General features: G+C 41.7%; 1 protein-coding gene across 1 annotated transcript in view; it reads left to right on the forward strand.

Annotated features, from left to right (window-relative positions):
• LOC126428349 (uncharacterized) overlaps nucleotides 1-17,887 on the forward strand; it is a 657,372-nt gene extending 639,485 nt beyond the window's left edge. Inside the window, exon 7 of the mRNA XM_050090281.1 lies at nucleotides 17,112-17,887. Within this exon, the coding sequence (XP_049946238.1) occupies nucleotides 17,112-17,207 (96 nt within the window). The 3' untranslated portion in view covers nucleotides 17,208-17,887. The remainder of the gene's footprint in view (nucleotides 1-17,111) is intronic.
• The last annotated feature ends 1,853 nt before the right edge of the window (nucleotides 17,888-19,740 follow it).

A 19,740-nucleotide genomic window follows, 5' to 3' on the forward strand; every position in this document is an offset into this window, starting at 1 on the left:
ACCAGGGACCAGGGACCAGGGACCAGGGACCAGGGACCAGGGACCAGGGACTAGGGACTAGGGACCAGGGACTAGGGACCAGGGACCAGGGACCAGGGACTAGGGACCAGGGACTAGGGACCAGGGACCAGGGACTAGGGACCAGGGACTAGGGACCAGGGACCAGGGACTAGGGACCAGGGACTAGGGACCAGGGACTAGGGACCAGGGACTAGGGACCAGGGACCAGGGACTAGGGACCAGGGACCAGGGACCAGGGACCAGGGACCAGGGACCAGGGACCAGGGACCAGGGACCAGGGACCAGGGACCAGGGACCAGGGACCAGGGACCAGGGACCAGGGACCAGGGACCAGGGACCAGGGACCAGGGACCAGGGACCAGGGACCAGGGACCAGGGACCAGGGACCAGGGACCAGGGACCAGGGACCAGGGACCAGGGACCAGGGACCAGGGACCAGGGACCAGGGACCAGGGACCAGGGACCAGGGACTAGGGACCAGGGACTAGGGACCAGGGACTAGGGACCAGGGACTAGGGACCAGGGACCAGGGACCAGGGACTAGGGACTAGGGACTAGGGACCAGGGACTAGGGACTAGGGACTAGGTACTAGGGACCAGGGACCGGGGGTGGAGGTAGGAGGAGGACACACCACCACTTACTTATGTCATCATACTCAGCTATGGAGATCCTCTTCCACTGGGTTCTTTTCCCTGCTTTCTGCTGTCAATTGCCCCTGGGCAGATCTTCAGCAAATCCTAGTGCATTCTCTCTCTCTCTCTCTCTCTCCAACTTCTCTCTGGTTTGCTTACTCGTCTTCTTCCACGGAGAGTAAAATCTGGGGATTTCAGAGACCAAAATGTAGACTTTCACGGCCGGAAATATCATGTCCATTATAATTATCTGGGCTGTTATGCCGTGGTCGGTTAATGAATTCTGTGTTGATTCCCAACGTTTCGTCTCCGACTGCGGGAGACATCTTCAAGGGGGTCCGTAGCTCGATGGAAGGTCCAACACACACTGGCTCGCTACTGACTGCCGCTAAATTCCGTGTCCGCGCGCTCCCGCGCCGCGGCGTGTTTTGAAAACGTCAGTGCAGTTGGTCGCTGTCCGTCGCCGTCGATCGCCGTTGCCATCACCCAGTAGTGGACGGGTGGTACACATCTTCTTTAGCACCGGCATCCATATACCGTTTAATTTCGCGCCCTCCTCCTTTCGGTTGATATTGTTTGTGTGTTTAGCGATTTCGATTGCCTCTCTGTAGAGCCTTTCATAATATCCGCTTGTGGCCGCTAGTACTTGCGTCTCCTCGAAACGAATATTGTGGTTCCCTGGCTGGAAAGCATGCAAATTACTGATCTACTGGATCCGCAAGCATATAGGAAGCTGAATAAGGACCCCACTAACAACGTTCTCAGAACTGTGTCGCGGTTAATAAAAAAGTCCTCCATTGAAGAGAGTGTACAGAAAGGTCTCTGCAATTCGGTTGCGCTACCACCGAGGCTTTATGGATTGCCCAAAATTCATAAAGAAAATGTGCCGTTAAGACCGATACTAAGTGCCATTGGTTCGCCAACCTACTCGTTAGCCAAGTTTTTGACTACGCTGTTAAAACCACACGTGGGCCGTTCGGACTCTTATATAAAGAATTCGACACATTTCATCAGCAGATTGAATGGCATAGTGGTCCAGCCGGAGGACATATTGGTCAGCTTCGATGTGGTATCGCTGTTTACCATGGTTCCACTTAATGATGTATTGGAACAGCTGGATCGAATTTTTCCTGCCGATATTTTAGAGCTGTTTAAGTGTTGTTTGACGACCACATACTTCAAGTGGAATGAACAGTTTTATGAGCAAACGGATCGCGCGGCTATGGGAAGCCCCCTAAGTCCCGTAATTGCAAACTTCTTTATGGAGAAATTCGAACAACATGCCTTAGGTACTGCCAGCAAAAAACCAAATGTATGGTACCGATACGTGGATGACCGTTTGTGCTGTGGAGACATGGTAGGGAGGAACTAAGCCGGTTCCACGAACATCTGAACAGCATAAAGTCGAGTATTCAGTTTACAATGGAGGAGGAGGTAGACGGCAAGTTACATTTCCTCGATGTGCTTGTTTTTAGAAACAAAAATGGTAGTTTGGGCCACTCAGTATACCGCAAACCCACGCACAAGGACCGTTATTTGCACCGGGATTCGAACCACCACCCACAACAGAAGCGGGGTGTTATCAAGACGTCAGCGGACAGAGCTAGAAATATTTGTGAACCTGAGTTGCTCGACGCTGAGATGGAACATCTCCACAATGCACTAACGAAGAACGGATATTCGTCCGCCGAAATAAAACGTGCGTTGAGGCAGCCACGCAGAAATCATACTGACGTACAGGCTACTGCAAAATCTAAGGTTTTACTGCCGTTTGTTAAAAATGTAACGGAAAGAATAGGGAGGATCTTGACGAAGCAGAATATTACCGTAATTTACAAGCCCACAAGGAAGATACAGGAATACCTTAAGCCTGCCAAGGACGCTCGCAAACCATTGGAAAAAGCTGGAGTGTATAGGATCCCATGCAGCTGTGGAGATGTTTATGTGGGTTTCTAAACGTTTGGAAGAGCACAAGGGAAATTGTAGAAGAGGAGAAACGGAACGATCAGCTGTTGCGGAGCATGCTTTCCAGCCAGGGAACCACAATATTCGTTTCGAGGAGACGCAAGTACTAGCGGCCACAAGCGGATATTACGAAAGGCTCTACAGAGAGGCAATCGAAATCGCTAAACACACAAATAATATCAACCGAAAGGAGGAGGGCGTGAAATTAAACGGTATATGGATGCTGGTGTTAAAGAAGATGTGTACCACCCGTCCACTACTGGGTGATGGCAACGGCGATCGACGGCGACGGACAGCGGCCAATTGCACTGACGTTTTCAAAACACGTGACGTCACGCCGCGGCGCCGGAGCGCGCGGACACGGAATTTAGCGGCAGTCAGTGGCGAGCCAGTGGGTGTGTTGGACCTTCCATCGAGCTACGGACCCCCTTGAAGATGTCTCCCGCAGTCGAAGACGAAACGTTGGGAATCGACACAGAATTCATCAACCGACCACGGCATAACAGCCCAGATAATTACAATGGACATTTCGGAGACCGTCAGTTTCCATCCATCTGAGCAACGTGACCTACAATAATTGGCCACATCCGACTCACAATTACGCCACACGCTCCATTCCCTACTGATCTCACCTTGCACTGGACTACAGATCATCTCTTTTAGATTCTGTGTTCGTTTCCTTTTCTGTCTCTATGGTCGGCCAACCACTGCAACACTCTGCATACTCTGTGAGATTTTAATTCGTTTTGTCTGATCTCTGCCTGAGTCTTTCTTGTCCCGTGTTGTCTGTTGTCGTCTCCATTCTTCGTTTTTATTCTGTGTGGGTGTTCGCAGTTCTGGAAAAAGGGACCGATGACCATCGCAGTCTGGTCCCTTCAATCTCTCAAACCAACCAACCATTCTGTGTTCGGAAGTCTGTTTTCTTTCGGACACTCCGCGTTTTGCAACTGCAGCTTGGATCAGTGTTGTTTTGTACAGCTGGAAACTGAAATTCCTTAAAGACTGCACGATTTAAAAAGCTGACTGTGTCTAAAGTACAAAGAGTTTGTAGCTCGGATCCTTGCTTTGCAGCCTCACACGATGTGTCTACATCTACATCTACATTTACACTCTGCAAGCCACCCAACGGTGTGTGGCGAAGGACACTTTACGTGCCACTGTCATTACCTCCCTTTTCTGTTCCAGTCGCGTATGGTTCGCGGGAAGAACGACTGTCTGAAAGCCTCCGTGCGCGCTCTAATCTGTCGCATTTTACTTTCGTGATCTCCTCGGGAGGTATAAGTAGGGGGAAGCAATATTTTCGATACCTCATCCAGAAACGCACACTCTCGAAACCTGGACAGCAAGCTACACCGCGATGCAGAGCGCCTCTCTTGCAGAGTCTGCCACTTGAGTTTGCTAAACATCTCCGTAACGCTATCACGCTTACCAAATAACCCTGTGACGAAACGCGCCGCTCTTCTTTGGATCTTCTCTATCTCCTCCGTCAACCCGATCTGGTACGGATCCCACACTGATGAGCAATACTCAAGTATAGGTCGAACGAGTGTTTCGTAAGCCACCTCCTTTGTTGATGGATTACATTTTCTAAGGACTCTCCCAATGAATCTCAACCTGGTACCCGCCTTACCAACAATTAATTTTATATGATCATTCCACTTCAAATCGTTCCGCACACATACTTCCAGATATTTTACCGAAGTAACTGCTACCAGTGTTTGTTGCACTATCATATACTCATACAATAAAGGATCCTTCTTTCTACGTACTCGCAATACATTACATTTGTCTGTGTTAAGGGTCAGTTGCCACTCCCTGCACCAAGTGCCTATCCGCTGCAGATCTTCCTGCATTTCGCTACAATTTTCTAATGCTGCAATTTCTCTGTATACTACAGCATCATCCGCGAAAAGCCGCATGGAATTTCCGACACTATCTACTAGGTCATTTACGTACATATTGTGAAAAGCAATGGTCCCATAACACTCCCCTATGGCACGCCAGAGGTTACCTTAACGTCTGTAGACGTCTCTCCATTGATAACAAAATGCTGTGTTCTCTTTGCTAAAAACTCTTCAATCCAGCCACACAGCTGGTCTGATATTCCGTAGGCTCTTACTTTATCAGGCGACAGTGCGGAACTGTATCGAACGCTTTCCGGAAGTCAAGGAAAATGGCATGTACCTGGGACCCTGTATCTAATATTTTCTGGGTCTCATGAACAAATAAAGCGAGTTGGGTCTCACACGCTCGCTGTTTCCGGAAGCCATGTTGATTCCTACAAAGTAGACTCTGGGTTTCCAGAAATGACATGATACGCGAGCAAAAAACATGTTCTAAAATTCTACAACAGATCGACGTCAGAGATATAGGCCTATAGTTTTGCGCATCTGTTCGACGATCCTCTGCAAAGATTGGCGCCGAGGTCCTCAGAATTATGAACGCTTTTGTAGGTTCCGACTACCATTGGCTGCAGCAGGTCTCTCAAATAGGCAACAAGCCCTGTTCATCACCGGATTCTCAGTCTTCGATTCATTCACAAGAAAACTGGTCTCCCTCTCTGCCACCTCTACACTGCAGTCCTTCCTCAGATCTGGACAATGGGGTCACATTGTTTGCAAATGTGAGATGTGCTCCTATCATCTTTTCGAGAGCCAGGTTCAACAACAACAGAGACATAGCATCTCTTCGTGTCGACGATATGTTAAAGCTCTCCACGAGTTGGTTTCACAGCTTCCGTTTGCCTCTTGAACTAGTGAATCAAACTCGATCTAGGCTTATAAACTTCTCTGGTATTCCAAACTACACCAGACAATTGATCGTGCTCTCCTGCTGAATGCTGTTGTATACCTTCTTAAACTCTAGGAAGAGCACATGAAGGTCTTTGCCATATTCCCACATCTTCTCAGTGAACTATGGCAGTACACATACGTTGTCCAACGTCAACAGCCATTCCTGGAATCACCCGATTTTGGTCAATCACTTCTTGTGCGTAACAGCTGGATTCTATTCAGTAAATAGTTGAACAACATCTTACAGCAGACATTCAGTGGGTCGACTCCTGCATAACTCGTGCGATCTATTTTGTCACGTTTCTTGTCTATAGGACAGATAATCACAGTCTTCCAGTCTCCTGGGGTCTCGTCTACAATCCAGATCCTTTTTCATTACTTGGTGGATTCACTTGCGGAGCTCCACACACCCCCCCCCCCTCCTCCTCCTGCCCTGCACATCCTGAATGACTTCTGCCTCTACTCCATCTTCTCTTGGACTTAAGTTATTCGTCCACTTCATTATCTGATTCCTTATTTTCTCCAGTGTAAGTGGTGGATAACGTAAAGCCAAAAAATGTCAGGATGACAGAATCCAAACAGATCTTTAAGTTTATTACTGCTGAGTAGCTCCATGGAGTCCTGTTTCCATCTCTTAGCAACGCTAAACTCTTTGGTGAGTACGGTCCTATTACTGTCCTTGGCGAACTTTTGATGACTCTGTTATCCCCTCTTAAAGAAATTAACACTGTGTTACATCTTTGGAGCCTCTTTCCTGCAAAATCTTGTTGAGCCTCCTCTACATTTCCTTTGACGTACATTATCTTTGGTCTCGTCAAAGTTGCTCGGGTAGTTCTCCACACATGTTCAAAATGTGCTTTGCCTTGTGCAAAATCTGTGCCTCATAGACAGGTCTACTTCACTTCTCTTCACTAATATCTTAATGCGTTCATCCCCAGACAAATTCTTCTTGCCCCTGATATTTTCCTCATGACTCCATTTGCGATCTCATTTAAGAATCTTTGACTTCTTTCCATACTACTTCAAACTCCTTTTCTGCATCCTCTTCGTCCAGAATTTCAAAATCATTGCTGAGATGGAGTTCAAAAATTTTTTTTGTTATATCTTTGAGCCTATCAACGTGGTAGTGTACTATTTTCTTAAAATTACTCCTATCTCTCATTTTGGGCTCAGCTGTACTTGCAGCCAGTTTTTTACTAGGAAGTGGTCATTCCGATACCCTGCAAGCTGTGCTGTCTTTAGATTCATCAAGAAGTTATTTGTTTTGGCACCAATTACAATGTGATCTATCTGGCTGTTGTACCATCTGGTAACACTCATGTTTCTTTGTGTACATCCTTCCATCAGAAATTCTTGCCACTGATGAAAGTCACTTTCGATATTACAAATGTGATGAACCTCATGTCTTTGCCTTTGCTGGGTTCATGTAAACTGTATCTTACAGTTGTTGACATGAATATGTCTCCTCTTACCATTTTAACATTCATATCATCAAGTAGGACTCTACAGTTGCTATTCAGAATAGCATCCCTCATTATCTTGAGTTCCACTTAAAATTCGTCTTTCGCTAGGGGTGTGCATTCTTTGTGCGCACACGACAGTTTACAACAAATTTTACACCTCTTCATGTCTGTTATAAACATTGCTATTCTATGGGTCACTGATGAAAACCTAGAGACATTAGGAACTAGAACTTTACTCCCACAAAATCCCATACCTAATTTGTGTCCTGAATCACAGCTTCCATAAAAGATTGAATCTTTTTCGAACTCTAAGGTACCACTATAAACCCAACAAACTTCTCATAAAGGTGCTAAAGCCATCCTATATCTTTCCATCTCCTTCACTAGACTGAGACATTTGTTTTATATAAACTACAAATATTCCATGTTCCAAATCATATACCATCATCTCCCACTTTTCATCCATTTTGTATAATGGAATTCCGAATAGTCTGTTTACTGTTACCGAATATTCTGTGATACGGTGGTAACCCGTCAGCAACCCCCAGTCTGGAGGACCAGGATTTTTTATTTTGTGGCTACCATCACCAAGATGAATTGGTTTCTCTAAAACTACAAGGTTCCTCTTTCCTACCCTAAGTTTGTTTCATGTGTGAAGATTTGTCTCCATTAAGAATGACATGCTGTGTTCTGTTTGCTAGGAAGTCTTCATTCCAATCACATTGCTGGTTTGATAATCCTATACCTATATTTTGTTCATTAGGCAGAAGTGCAGAATTATATCGAGTGCCTTGTGGTAGTCAAGGAACATGGCATCAACCTGGACACAAGTAGCTACTGCTTTCTGTGTCTTGTGGACAAACAGAATGAGATCTGGGTTTAACATGATCACTATTTGTGGACTCCACGTTGATTCTCACAGAGAAACTAACAGTGGAAGCTCATAATAATCTCTGGGTGAGGGGGGGGGGGGGGGGGGGCACTACTCAGGAGGATGTAATCATCAGGAGAAACAAAATGCATTCTACAGATTGGAGCATGGAATTTCAGATCCCTTAATCAGGCAGGTAGGTTAGAGAATTTATAAACTGAAATGGATTGGCCAAAGTTAAATACAGTGAGAGTCAGTGAAGTTCTGTGGCATGATGAACAGGACTTCTGGTCAAATTAATACATGGTTATAAATACAAAATCAAATAGGGGTAATGCAGGAGTAGGTTTAGTAATTAATAATAAAAAAAAACAGGAATGCAGATAAGCTACTATGAACAACATACTGAATGCATTATTGTGGCTAAGAGATTGAAGAAATGTATGATGATGAGATAAAAGAAATTATTCTTCAGATAGTTAAGGGAGACAGAAATTTAACAGTCATATGAGACTGGAATTCAATAGTAGGAAAAGGAAGAGAAGGAAATATTAGTGAATAGGGACTGGGGTAAAGGAATGAAAGAGGAATCTGCCTTGTAGAATTTTGTACACAGCATAATTTAATCATTGATAACACTTAGTTTAAGAATCATGAAAGTTGGTTGTTTATGTGAGATAGACATGGAGGTACCTGAACGTTTCAGATTGACTATATAATGGTAAGAGAGTTTCCAGAACCAGATTATAAATTGTAAGGCTTTTCCAGGGGCATATGTCGACTCTGATCCCAATTTAGTGGTTATGAACTGTAGATTAAACCTGAAGAAATTGCAAAAAGGTGGGAATTCAAAGAGATGGGACCTGGATAAATTGAAAGAGCCAGAGGTTGTAGAGAGTTTCAGAGGGAGCATGAGGGAAGATTGAGAGGAACAGGGGAAGGGAAGACAGTAGAAGAAGAAAGGATAGCTTTCAGAGATGAATAATGAACGCAACAGATGATCAAGTAGGTAAAAAAATGAGGGCTAGTAGAAACACTTGGGTAACACAAGATACTGAATTTAATTGATGAAAACTGAAAATATGGAAATGCAGTAAATGAGCAGGCCAGAGGGAATATAAACACCTAAAAAATGAGACTGACAGGAAGTGCAGGAATGGCTAGAGGACAAATGTAAGGATTTAGAAGCATGTATCACCAGGGGAAAGATAGATAATGCCTCCTGGAAAATTAAGAGCCCTTTAGAGAAAAGAGAAGCAGTTGTATGAATATCAAGAGATCATATGGAAAACTAGTCTTAAGCAAAGAAGGGAATACAGAAAGGTGCAGTGAGTATACAGAGTGTCTATGCAAGGGAGATGTGCTTCAGAACAATATTATGGAAATGGACAAGGACATAGACGGAGATGGGAGATACGATACTGCGTAAAGAACTTGACAGAGCACTGAAGGCCCTAAGTCAAAATAAGGCCATGGGTGTAGACTACATTCTGTTGGACCTACCGACACCCTTGGAACTGCCAGCCATGACAAAACTCCGACATTTGGTGAGCAAGATGTATGGGACAGATGCGAAATTACTGAACTATCAATTTGACAAGTCATGGCTGCAAAACGCTTCCATACGTGATTTATGAGAGAATGGAAAAACTGGTAGAAGTCAACCTTGGGGAAAATGTTTGGATTCCAGAGAAATGCAGGAACATGCGCAGTAATACAGACACTATGCCTTACCTTAGAAGATGGGGTAAGGAAAGGCAAACCTACATTTCTAGCATTTGTAGACAGATAAAGTTTTTGACAATGTCAACTGGAATACTCTCTTTCAGATTCTGAAAGTGGCAGGGGTAAAATAGAGGGAGTGAAAGGCTATTTACAATTTGTATAGAAACCATATGGCAGTTACAAGAGTAGAGGGGCATGAAAGGGAAGCAGTGGTTGGGAAGGGAGTGAGACAGGGTTGTAGCCTCTCCCCGATGTTACTCAATCTGTGTATTGAGCAAGCAGTAAAGGAAACAAAAGAAAAATTTGGAGTAGGTATTAAAATCCATGGAGAAGAAATAAAAACTTTGAGGGTTGCCAATGACATTGTAATTCTGTCAGAGACAGCAAATGACTTGGAAGAGCAGTTGAATGGAATGCAAAGTGTCTTGAAAGGAAGATATAAGATGAACATTAACAAAAGCCAAACAAGGATAATGGAATGGAGTAAAATTAAATCATGTGATGCTGAGGGAATTAGATTGGGAAATGATACACTTAAAGTAGTAAAGGAGGTTTGCTATTTGGGGAGCAAAATAACTGTTGATGGTCGAAGTAGAGAGGATATAAAATGTAGACTGGCAATGGTGAGAAAATATTTGTGAAGAAGAGAAATTTGTTAACATCGAGTATATGTTTAAGTTTGAGGAAGTCTCTTCTGAAAGTATTTGTATGGAAGACAAACATGGATGATAAACAGTTTAACCAAGAAGAGAATAGAAGCTTTTGAAATGAGGTGGTACAGAAGAATGGTGAAGATTAGGTGGGTAGATGATGTAACTAATGAGGATGTACTGAACAGAATTGTGGAGAAAAAAAAATTGTGCCACAACCCGACTATAAGAAGGGATCAGTTGGTAGGACACATTCTGAGACATCACAGGAAAACATTAAAAGTTTTGCACAGGATGGAATAGCATGGAGAGGTGGATCAAACCAGTCTTCAGACTGAAGACTATTACAACAACAACAACAACAAATTCTTCTTGTAGTCTGAGGGTATTTCACCTGTCTCATACACCACGCTCAGCAAATGGAAGATTTTTGTCATGGCTGGCTCCCACAAGGCTATCAGTAGTTCTGACAGAATGTCGCCTTCTCCCAGGGCCTTGTTTTGACTTACGCCTTCCAGTGCTCTCTCGAATTATTCTTTGAGAATCCTATCTCCCATACCATCTTCATCTCTGTCCTCCTCCATTTCTGTAATATTGCCTACAAGTTCATCTCGCTTGTATAGACCATCTATCTGCTCCCTCCATGTTTTAGCTTTCTCTTCTTTGTTTAGGAATGGTTTTTCATTTGAGCTCTTGATATTCATAAAACTGCTTCTCTATTCTCCAGAAGTCTCTTTAATTTTGCTGTCACTTATTGAAATATGCTTCTAAATCCTTACATTTGTCCTCTAGCCATTCCTGATTACCCCTTTTGCACTTCCTATCAGTCTCATTTTTTAGAAGCTTGTACTCCCTTTTGTCTGCTTCATTTATGGTATTTTTATATTCTCTCCTTTCATCAATTAAATGCAGTATATTTTGTGTTATCCAAGGATTTCTACCTGCCCTCATCTTTTTACATTCTTTATCTTCTGCTGCCTTCCTTTCCACCATCCTTCTCAATCATTCCTTAATGCTCCCTCTGGAACACTCCACAACCTCTGGCTCTTTCAGTTCATCCACAGCTCATCTCCTTAATTTACTACCTTTTTGCAATTTCTTCAATTTTAATCTACAGTTCATAACCAATAGATTGTGGCCAGAGACCACATTTGCCACTGGAAATGTCTTACAATTTAAAACCTGGTTCCTAAATCTCTGTCTTGCCATTATACAGGATGAGTCAGGTGGAAAGGTACATGCTTTGAGACACTATATTATTAGTGATGCTGAATGAAAAAATTCATATGGACATATGCCCCATTGCAAATGGTTTCTGAGATAGAACACGTTTAATATCACTGTTGTGGTTTTGTAAGATACGTAGTAGAGATACGAATATACTAGAACATGCACCGTAGCTTAGATACTTTTTGTAGGCCAGTTTGAGGTAGTTTTCCGACTTTATAGACCACAAGCGTCTGTATCAAAATGTTTGTCTCAACTTCCTCTATATTACTGTGATATGTTGTAAACAATGACAATGAATAATACAGAAAATAAATAGAAATGTACATTAAAAGTGTTCTACCTTGCAAACCGTTCAGAATAGAGCATGGCTCCACGTCAAGATTTTTGTTCAGAATAAGTAATGCTATAACCCGTCAAAACACGTACCCTTCCTTCTGACTCACTCTGTATAATCTGTCTGAAACCTTCCAGTGCCTCCAGGTCTCTTCCACGTATGCAACCTTCTTTCATGATTTTTGAACCAAGTCTTAGCTATGATTAAGTTATGCTCTGTGTAAAATTCTACCTGGTGGCTTCCTCTCTCATTCCTTACCCCCAGTCCATATTCACCTACTACTTTTCCTTCTCTTCCTTTTCCTATCGAATGCCAGTCATATATGACTATTAAATTTTTGTTTCCCTTAGCTATCTGAATAATTTCTTCAATCACATCATACATTTCTTCAATCTCATCATCTGCAGAGCTAGTTGGTATATAAACTTTTACTACTGTGGTAGGCGTGGGCTTTGTGTCTATCCTGGCTATAATAAAGTGCTCACTATGTTGTTCATAAAAGCTTATCTGTGTTTGTATATTTTTATGAATTACTAAACCTACTCCTGCATTACCCCTATTTGATTTTGAATTTATAACACTGCATTCACCTGACTAGATGTCCTGGTCCTCCTGCTACAAAACTTCACTAACTCTCACTATATCCAACTTTAACCTATCCATTTTCATTTCTAAATTTTCTAACCTACCTGCCCGATTATGGGATCCGACATTCCATGCTCCAATCTGTAGAACGCATTTTGTTTCTCCAGTTAATGACATCCTCCTGAGTAGTCCCCACCCAGAGATCCAAATGGGCGACTACTTTACCTCCGGAATATTTTACCCAATAGGACACCATCATCATCATTTAACCACACAGTAAAGCTGCATGCCCTCGGGAAAAATTATGACTGTAGTTTCCCCTTGCTTTCAGCCGTTCACAGTACCAGCACAGCAAGGTCGTTTTGGTTAGTGTTACAAGGCCAGGGGAAGTAAATGAGACTCATCAGTGGTTTTGTAAGATACGTAGTAGAGATACGAATATACTAGAACAGGAGGGGAAAATGACCACCCTTCAGGCTGAGTTAGACAAGGCCAGGGGAATTCTTGATGGGTTAAGGAGAGAGAAGGGTAAAGAGAGGTGGGAAGTGGCAACAGGCAACAGGAGGAATTGTCCGACAGTTTCACGGTGAATCTGAAAAATAGGTTTGACCTGTTGCTTCGGCTAGAAGCTGGTGAACCTCAAGCAGTTGCAGGTGTAGACAGGGCACAACAAACTTTCAGCAGCAAATTGGAAAGTAAGAATGTAGGGAAATCAGTAATGGGAAAGAAAGTGATGTTGTTAGGTAGTTCCCATAGAAGAGGTGTTGGCCAACTTTTGCAAGATGAAATAGGATCAGCATACCAGGTCACAATTCTTTTTAAACCTAGTGCTGGTCTGGAGCAAGTGACAGAGGATTTAGAATCACTTCGCAACGGTTTCACTAAGGAAGACGCTGTGGTTATAGTGGGTGGGCCAGGTAATAGTATTGACAGAGATCTTGGGTACAGTATAGAGTGTGACCTGGCAAAGACTGCATCAGCATCGAAGCATACTAGTGTTGAGTTTGTATCTGTTCTTGGACGCCATGACCGACCTAATTTGAACTCTTCTGTCAAGAGAGTTAATTTTGAGTTGGAACGGCTGCTTAGGTCAGGTGCAGGGTCACACATTGGTGTGGTTCCTGTTGATTCTCTCAATAGGTCAGGTTATACTAGGCACGGACTTCACCTCAACAGGAAAGGGAAGGGTAAACTGGCTGCGAAAATAGCAGGAAAGTTAAAGAAGGGAGGCACTGTCATGAGTGATAAAATACCTGTGGTTATGGGGTTCAGAAAAGACCCTTTTTTATGGTAGGGAGAAAGAAACCAAGTTTTAAAAGCAGTTCAGATTGAGACAAACTTTCAGTTTGAGAAAGAAATAAAAAAAACATAATTCTAGCTTATTACATCAGCATAAACAGCTGCTGGTTAAGAATTTTTAACAAGCAGCAGAAACTTAAACTCTACCCAATTTTAACTCAGTCAATGTGAAATGTCAGCTATCTTTATATATTCACTAAGATGGTGTCTGTTCTTTCAGACATGCCCGAAAGAACAGATACCATCTTAGTAAATATATAGTTAACGCTCACCGGCCACTTGACCATCTTCTTCTTCTTCTTCTGTGTGAATGCACAAACAGTGCCTGAACTCTTACGGGAATCGGCAACGCGCCGCGAGTAATGAGTATAATGGGTGGGGTCACTATGAATGTAGTGCGGGACAATATGTTGAGAATGTGGGTTTCGCGAGAGGCATGCCAGAGATAAATCCCTGCAGTCGCGTTATCCTCTGTGTCCTCGGTGGCTCAGATGGATAGAGCGTCTGCCATGTAAGCAAGACATCCCAGGTTCGAGTCCCGGTCCGGGCACACATTTTCATCTGTCCCCGTTGACGTATGTCAATGCCTGTAAGCAGCTAAGGGTGTTCATTTCATTGTAATTTCAAGCTATCTTTATTGAATCAAAATATTCGAGGACTGAGAAATAAAATTAATGAATTAATTATCTGCATAGAGTCCTCAAACCCAGCTGACAATCAGCCTCTCTGAATATCATGTGACCACTGGTATAGAACTTTTAAGTGTTACAGGGTTTAGGTTAGCATCTCACTTTTGTAGATCAGAAATGGAGAAAGGAGGAATTGCCACATTCATCAGGAACTGTCATAAATTTAAGAACATAGACATTCATAAATTTTGCCTAGAACAGCATATGGAAGCATGTGCAACAGAAGTAGAATTTCACAAAAAATCCTTCATAATATTAAGTGTATATCGAGCACCTGCAGGTAACTGTAATCTGTTCATAAAGCACCTTGAAGCTGTACTGGCCCATTTAACAACCAAAAACAAAGAAATAGTGGTAGCTGGTGACTTCAATGTAGATTTCCTTGAAGACTCTCCCAATAAGAACTTATTTGAGTTAGTAACACCATTATTCAACTTAAGTCCCACTGTACAGTTCCCCACTAAGGTAGCCAATTGTTCACAAACTGCCATTGATAATATCTTTATAGGAAAGTCCAATGAACAAAATATTACAAAACCAATAGCCAATGGCCTCTCAGATCATGGCATGTAGGTCCTTCTGTTAAATGTTAATAGTGAACAGGATATAAAATCTGTTAAATCTGAGATCAAGAGGGTAATCAATAAGCCAAAAATTGATTATTTTAGTACACTCCTCAGACACATTCACTGGACTGATGTTTACAGTGCTCATGGCATGAACAAAAAATATAACACTTTTGCTAACAAAGTGCTAACCTTATTTGAACACTGTTTCCCCCAAAACTTACCGAGATTAGAGCAAAGTCTACAAAGAAGCCATGGATTACTCAAGGAATTGGGTATCTTGTAAAACAAAAAGAAAACTGTATCTGCCAATCTGAAATAGTTTCGATGTTGATCCTATAGCACATTACAAGAAATATTGCAAAATATTAAAGACTGTAATACGGACATCAAAGCAAATATATTACAAGGAAAAGATAGTCATATTAGATAACAAAATAAAGACAATATGAGATATAGTGAAGGAGGAGACCAGTAGAACCAGACATGAAGAGGGACAAATAGCATTAAGAGTAAATGATACATTGGTGACAGACGAGTATAGTGTTGCAGAACTTCTTAACAAACATTTTATAACTGTTACTGACAAGATCGAGTTGTCAGGTTCTGTAGATGCTGCAATGGAATACCTCAAACCAGACATTTCAAGTAACTTCCATAATATGAATTTGACCCTCACTACCCCAGCAGACATAATGCCCATCATAAAATCTTTAAAATCAAAAACATCTAGTGGGTATGATGAAATATCAACAAAGTTAATGAAAGAATATGATTCTGAGTTAAGTAACATATTAAGCTATCTGTGTAACCAGAATGGTTGAAATATGCTGAAGTTAAGGCCACTGTTTAAGAAGGGCGATAAACAAATAGCATCAAATTTCCATCCAGTTTCACTTTTGCCAGCATTCTTAAAAATTTTAGAAAAGGTAATGTACAATCGGCTTTATAACCATCTTATCACAAATAACATACTGTCAAAGTTGCAGTTCGAATTTCTAAAGGGTTCTGATATTGAGAAATCTATCTACACTTATGGTGAAAATGTACTTAATTCATTAGACAAAAAATTGCAGGGAACTGGTATATTTTGTGATCTGTCGAAGGCATTTGACTGTGTAAAACACACTATCCTTTTAAGTAAATTAGAATATTATGGAGTAACAGGAAATGCTGCAAAATGGTAAAATCTTATATCTCTAGTAGGAAACAAAGGGTAATATTTGGAAAGAGACATGTATTAAGCTATCAGGCATCATCCAACTGGGAACTAATTACATGTGGAGTCCCACGAGGTTCCATCTTAGGACCCTTGCTGTTTCTTGTGTATATCAATGTCCTTTCATCAGTAACATTACCAGATGCCAAGTTTGTTTTGTCTGCCAATGATACAAACATTGCAATAAATAGCAAATCAAGTGTAGTCTTAGAAAGATCGGCTAGTAAAATATTTGTGGACATTAATCACTGGTTCCTAGCAAATGCTTTGTCACTAAACTTTGAAAAAAAAAAAAAAAAAACCCACACACACTACATGCAGTTAAGAACTTGTAAGGAGTGTCCCACGAGTATATGCCTAACATACGATGACAAGCAGACAGAAGAAGTGGACAGTCTTAAATTCTTGGGATTACAGCTTGATAATAAATTCAACTGGGAGGAGCAGACCACAGACCTGCTGAAACGTCATAACAAACCTCTATTTGAAATGTGAATTGTGTCTGATATATGGGATATAAAAAATGAGAAAGCTGGCATACTATGCTTATTTTCATTCCATAACGTCATATGGGATTATTTTTTGGGGTAATTCATCAAGCCAAGCTAAAGTTTTCCAGGCACAAAAATGGTGCAATATGTTATATGTGGTGTGAACTCAAGAACATCCTGCAGAGGCCTGTTTAGGGAACAAGGGATACTAACTTTTTTTTAATTTTAACTTCAGTGCATTAATGTGATCTTAGTTAATGAATCTTTGTAAAATGATTCTTTCAAATAGAGTTCATTAAAAAAAAAATGATGATCATTCCACTTGGGAGCTGTGGCAGGTACATTATCTTATTTGTTTCAGTTGTAAATATTTCTCATGTACTATTGTTTTTCTGACATGTACTACATCCTGGAGGACTTCCTCACTATGGATCAATTGGAATGAAAGTAAATCTAATCTAATATTTCAATCCCAAGGAATTTTGCAGAGGGTGTTTTGTTTAGTGTATGCTTCTGGTGCTATCAGACCATCACTGTGGGGCACTTGACTCATTCCGGAATGCACTGTTCACCCACAGGAGGCGCTGTACAACTCTGGTTCATCCAGTGCCAGCAGCAGCCACGTGCAGTCCGCCTACCAGGGGCCGTGCACCTCGACCGAGGCATCGCGCTAGCCGCTCGCAACACGTCACCCGCACCGCCGATTCCGCAGATAGTCTGTCCGCCGGACCTGAAGAGGGCTTACTTCTGCACCCCGTGAGCTCTCCACCCGTCAGAAGACGTATCTCGGGTGCTTCGTCCAGTTACGTGGCAGAGGTCACTATGCCTCGACAGTGGCACGTTCTGTAACTCGGAGAGTTACGAGGAGAGTTCGTAGTTTACAGGGCAGGCAGACACAGTACAGTAACTAAGTGTACCGTAAGTCTTTCTGAGAAGCCTTTGACCCCGTGTCATGTGACAGGGGGTTCTACTTTTGCTAAAGATAAACTCGACACTTGTGGGACATTCCAATAATTCACCAAATAATTCGCAGATTATCATGTGCAGAGGATAAATGCCATTAAAACTTTACACACTTCCAGTGCGATGTACATCAGATTTTCAGTGGCTCGTTTCACTTCTCGAGAACATGCGACAGACTCGTCACCCTTAACAGTTACGCTTCAGTCCAGGAGATAACCCACATATACACCGAGGTCTAACACTGCATCAGTGACAAATTGTGCAACTTTTATGGATTTGTGTAACATAATTTTTGAGAAGATATTTCTTTTGACCATAATGACTATATCGGGGATTCTCACATTCTATGTTTAAAGGACTTTCCATTGAACTATGAATGCTAACATTCTGTACCAAACACTAGTGTTGCCTGCAGGCCTTATGCAACTCTGTGGGAGATAACACTATACCTTTACTACCCCCCCACCTCTCTCTCTCTCTCTCTCTCTCTCTCTCTCTCTCTCTCTCTCTCTCTCTCTCTCTCTCTCTCTACACCTCTCCCCTCCCCTCCCCTCCCCTCCCCTCTCTCACCTCTCACCTCTGCTCTGAAACATTGAGAATAGATCGGTAGCATAATGACAAGAAAGGATGTTTAGCACAATACTGAATCACAGGGCCAGTATAACTGAAATAAAAGTCAAACATGGTTGGAAAATTGGAAAAGTAAGAACATGTTCTTCATAAAACAAAGACCCATTAGATGGAAGGGAAACCAAACAGAAGAGATTTTATTCTATCAGCGACCACCGCTAACTTCAAATTCTACCCCAGATGACTGTGTTGACATTTGTCTTGATGTCTTTCCCCACTATCTGACTTTCTGCCCTATTTAATGTTAAACTGGGTTATCAGAAGTAAAATGCACTGATGTAGACTACAGATATTTCATTGTTTCTGCAGTATTCGAATGAAAATAATCCAGTAGTATCACAGATTCTAAAAGCTGTTATACACTAAATACTATTATGTGAGATATATAGTAACTTCTGTACAAGGAGTAACCAGTGAGATTCAGTGGTGACTCCCAGAGATTTTGTGTATCACAAGTGGCCTTATTCCATGAGGGCTAAGTGGAGAATATGTATTCTCTTCATAAAATGCACCAATACAATCCAACATCGTGAAATAAAATGTTAATATGTGGGTAGTGTAGCAGCTGAAAAGGAGAAATTTGAATTCAGGTCTTGTGAATGCAAATAACCAAGAATATTTTTGATGGTAGAGTCCAACAGCAAGATAGTAGAACATATGTAATTTTTTGATGTGTAGACATTAACAAATTTTGCAAACTATCCACTCTGCATCATCTTGTCGGTAATGTCGTATTTAATTTTTGTAGCAATTGACACATATTCTCTTACAGGCACATAATTACTGTGATTCTTTTCAACTGTCTTGAAATGTAATGCAAAGGTGGGAATTCTGAGTTGTGCTAAGAGACCTTCAAACATACATTCTTTATAAATGGGAGCATCTATAACATATCAAAGCACACCAGATACTTTAAATGTTTGATCTGAGCATTTTGAGAGAGCTATGGCGCAAACATTATCTGTGACACAACATGTCCTCACTGGGAGCTGGCAGTCCCTTTTAATGGAAAAAATATGTAGTTCCTTGAATTGTTTCTTGTACCTGAGACAATGTACATTTCAAAAGACTTATCATTTTGAGATCTTCTAATAGGTTGTTTTGACACATATCATTACAATCCTAGTTTTTATGTCCACGAGGTCATTTCGACATTTAGGAAAGTTATGTTAAAGATATCCACACAATTTTCTGATCTAATATCCAGTTAATACAAAAGGTCTGGTCTCAGAATCATCACATTTCAAGGTTTAGAAAGATCATACATTTGCACGTAAAGAATATTATATGCAAGTTATGAAATGCAAACCGCATAATTATGAAGTGATGTTAAGAGGAGGAGATATATTCACTAGCCATTACACAAAGTTAGTGGTGGACAATGTCATTTCAAATGGTCTCAAACATAATTTACTTTAGTTAGTACTCTGTTGTGCCACATTTAACACAGTTCCGGAAATGATAAACGACTTTGATTCATACATCAGACTTTCTGGTCTGAGATGTGTTGAAATTATTTCATCTTAAAATGACAGGTTTTTCTCTCTCTCTCTCTCTCTCTCTCTCTCTCTCTCTCTCTGCCCCTATAAGCAGTTCTCCTTTTTTATTTTATTT

The sequence above is a fragment of the Schistocerca serialis genome, chromosome 12 (genome assembly GCF_023864345.2).
Source record: "Schistocerca serialis cubense isolate TAMUIC-IGC-003099 chromosome 12, iqSchSeri2.2, whole genome shotgun sequence".
In the NCBI taxonomy this organism is placed as follows: domain Eukaryota; kingdom Metazoa; phylum Arthropoda; class Insecta; order Orthoptera; family Acrididae; genus Schistocerca; species Schistocerca serialis.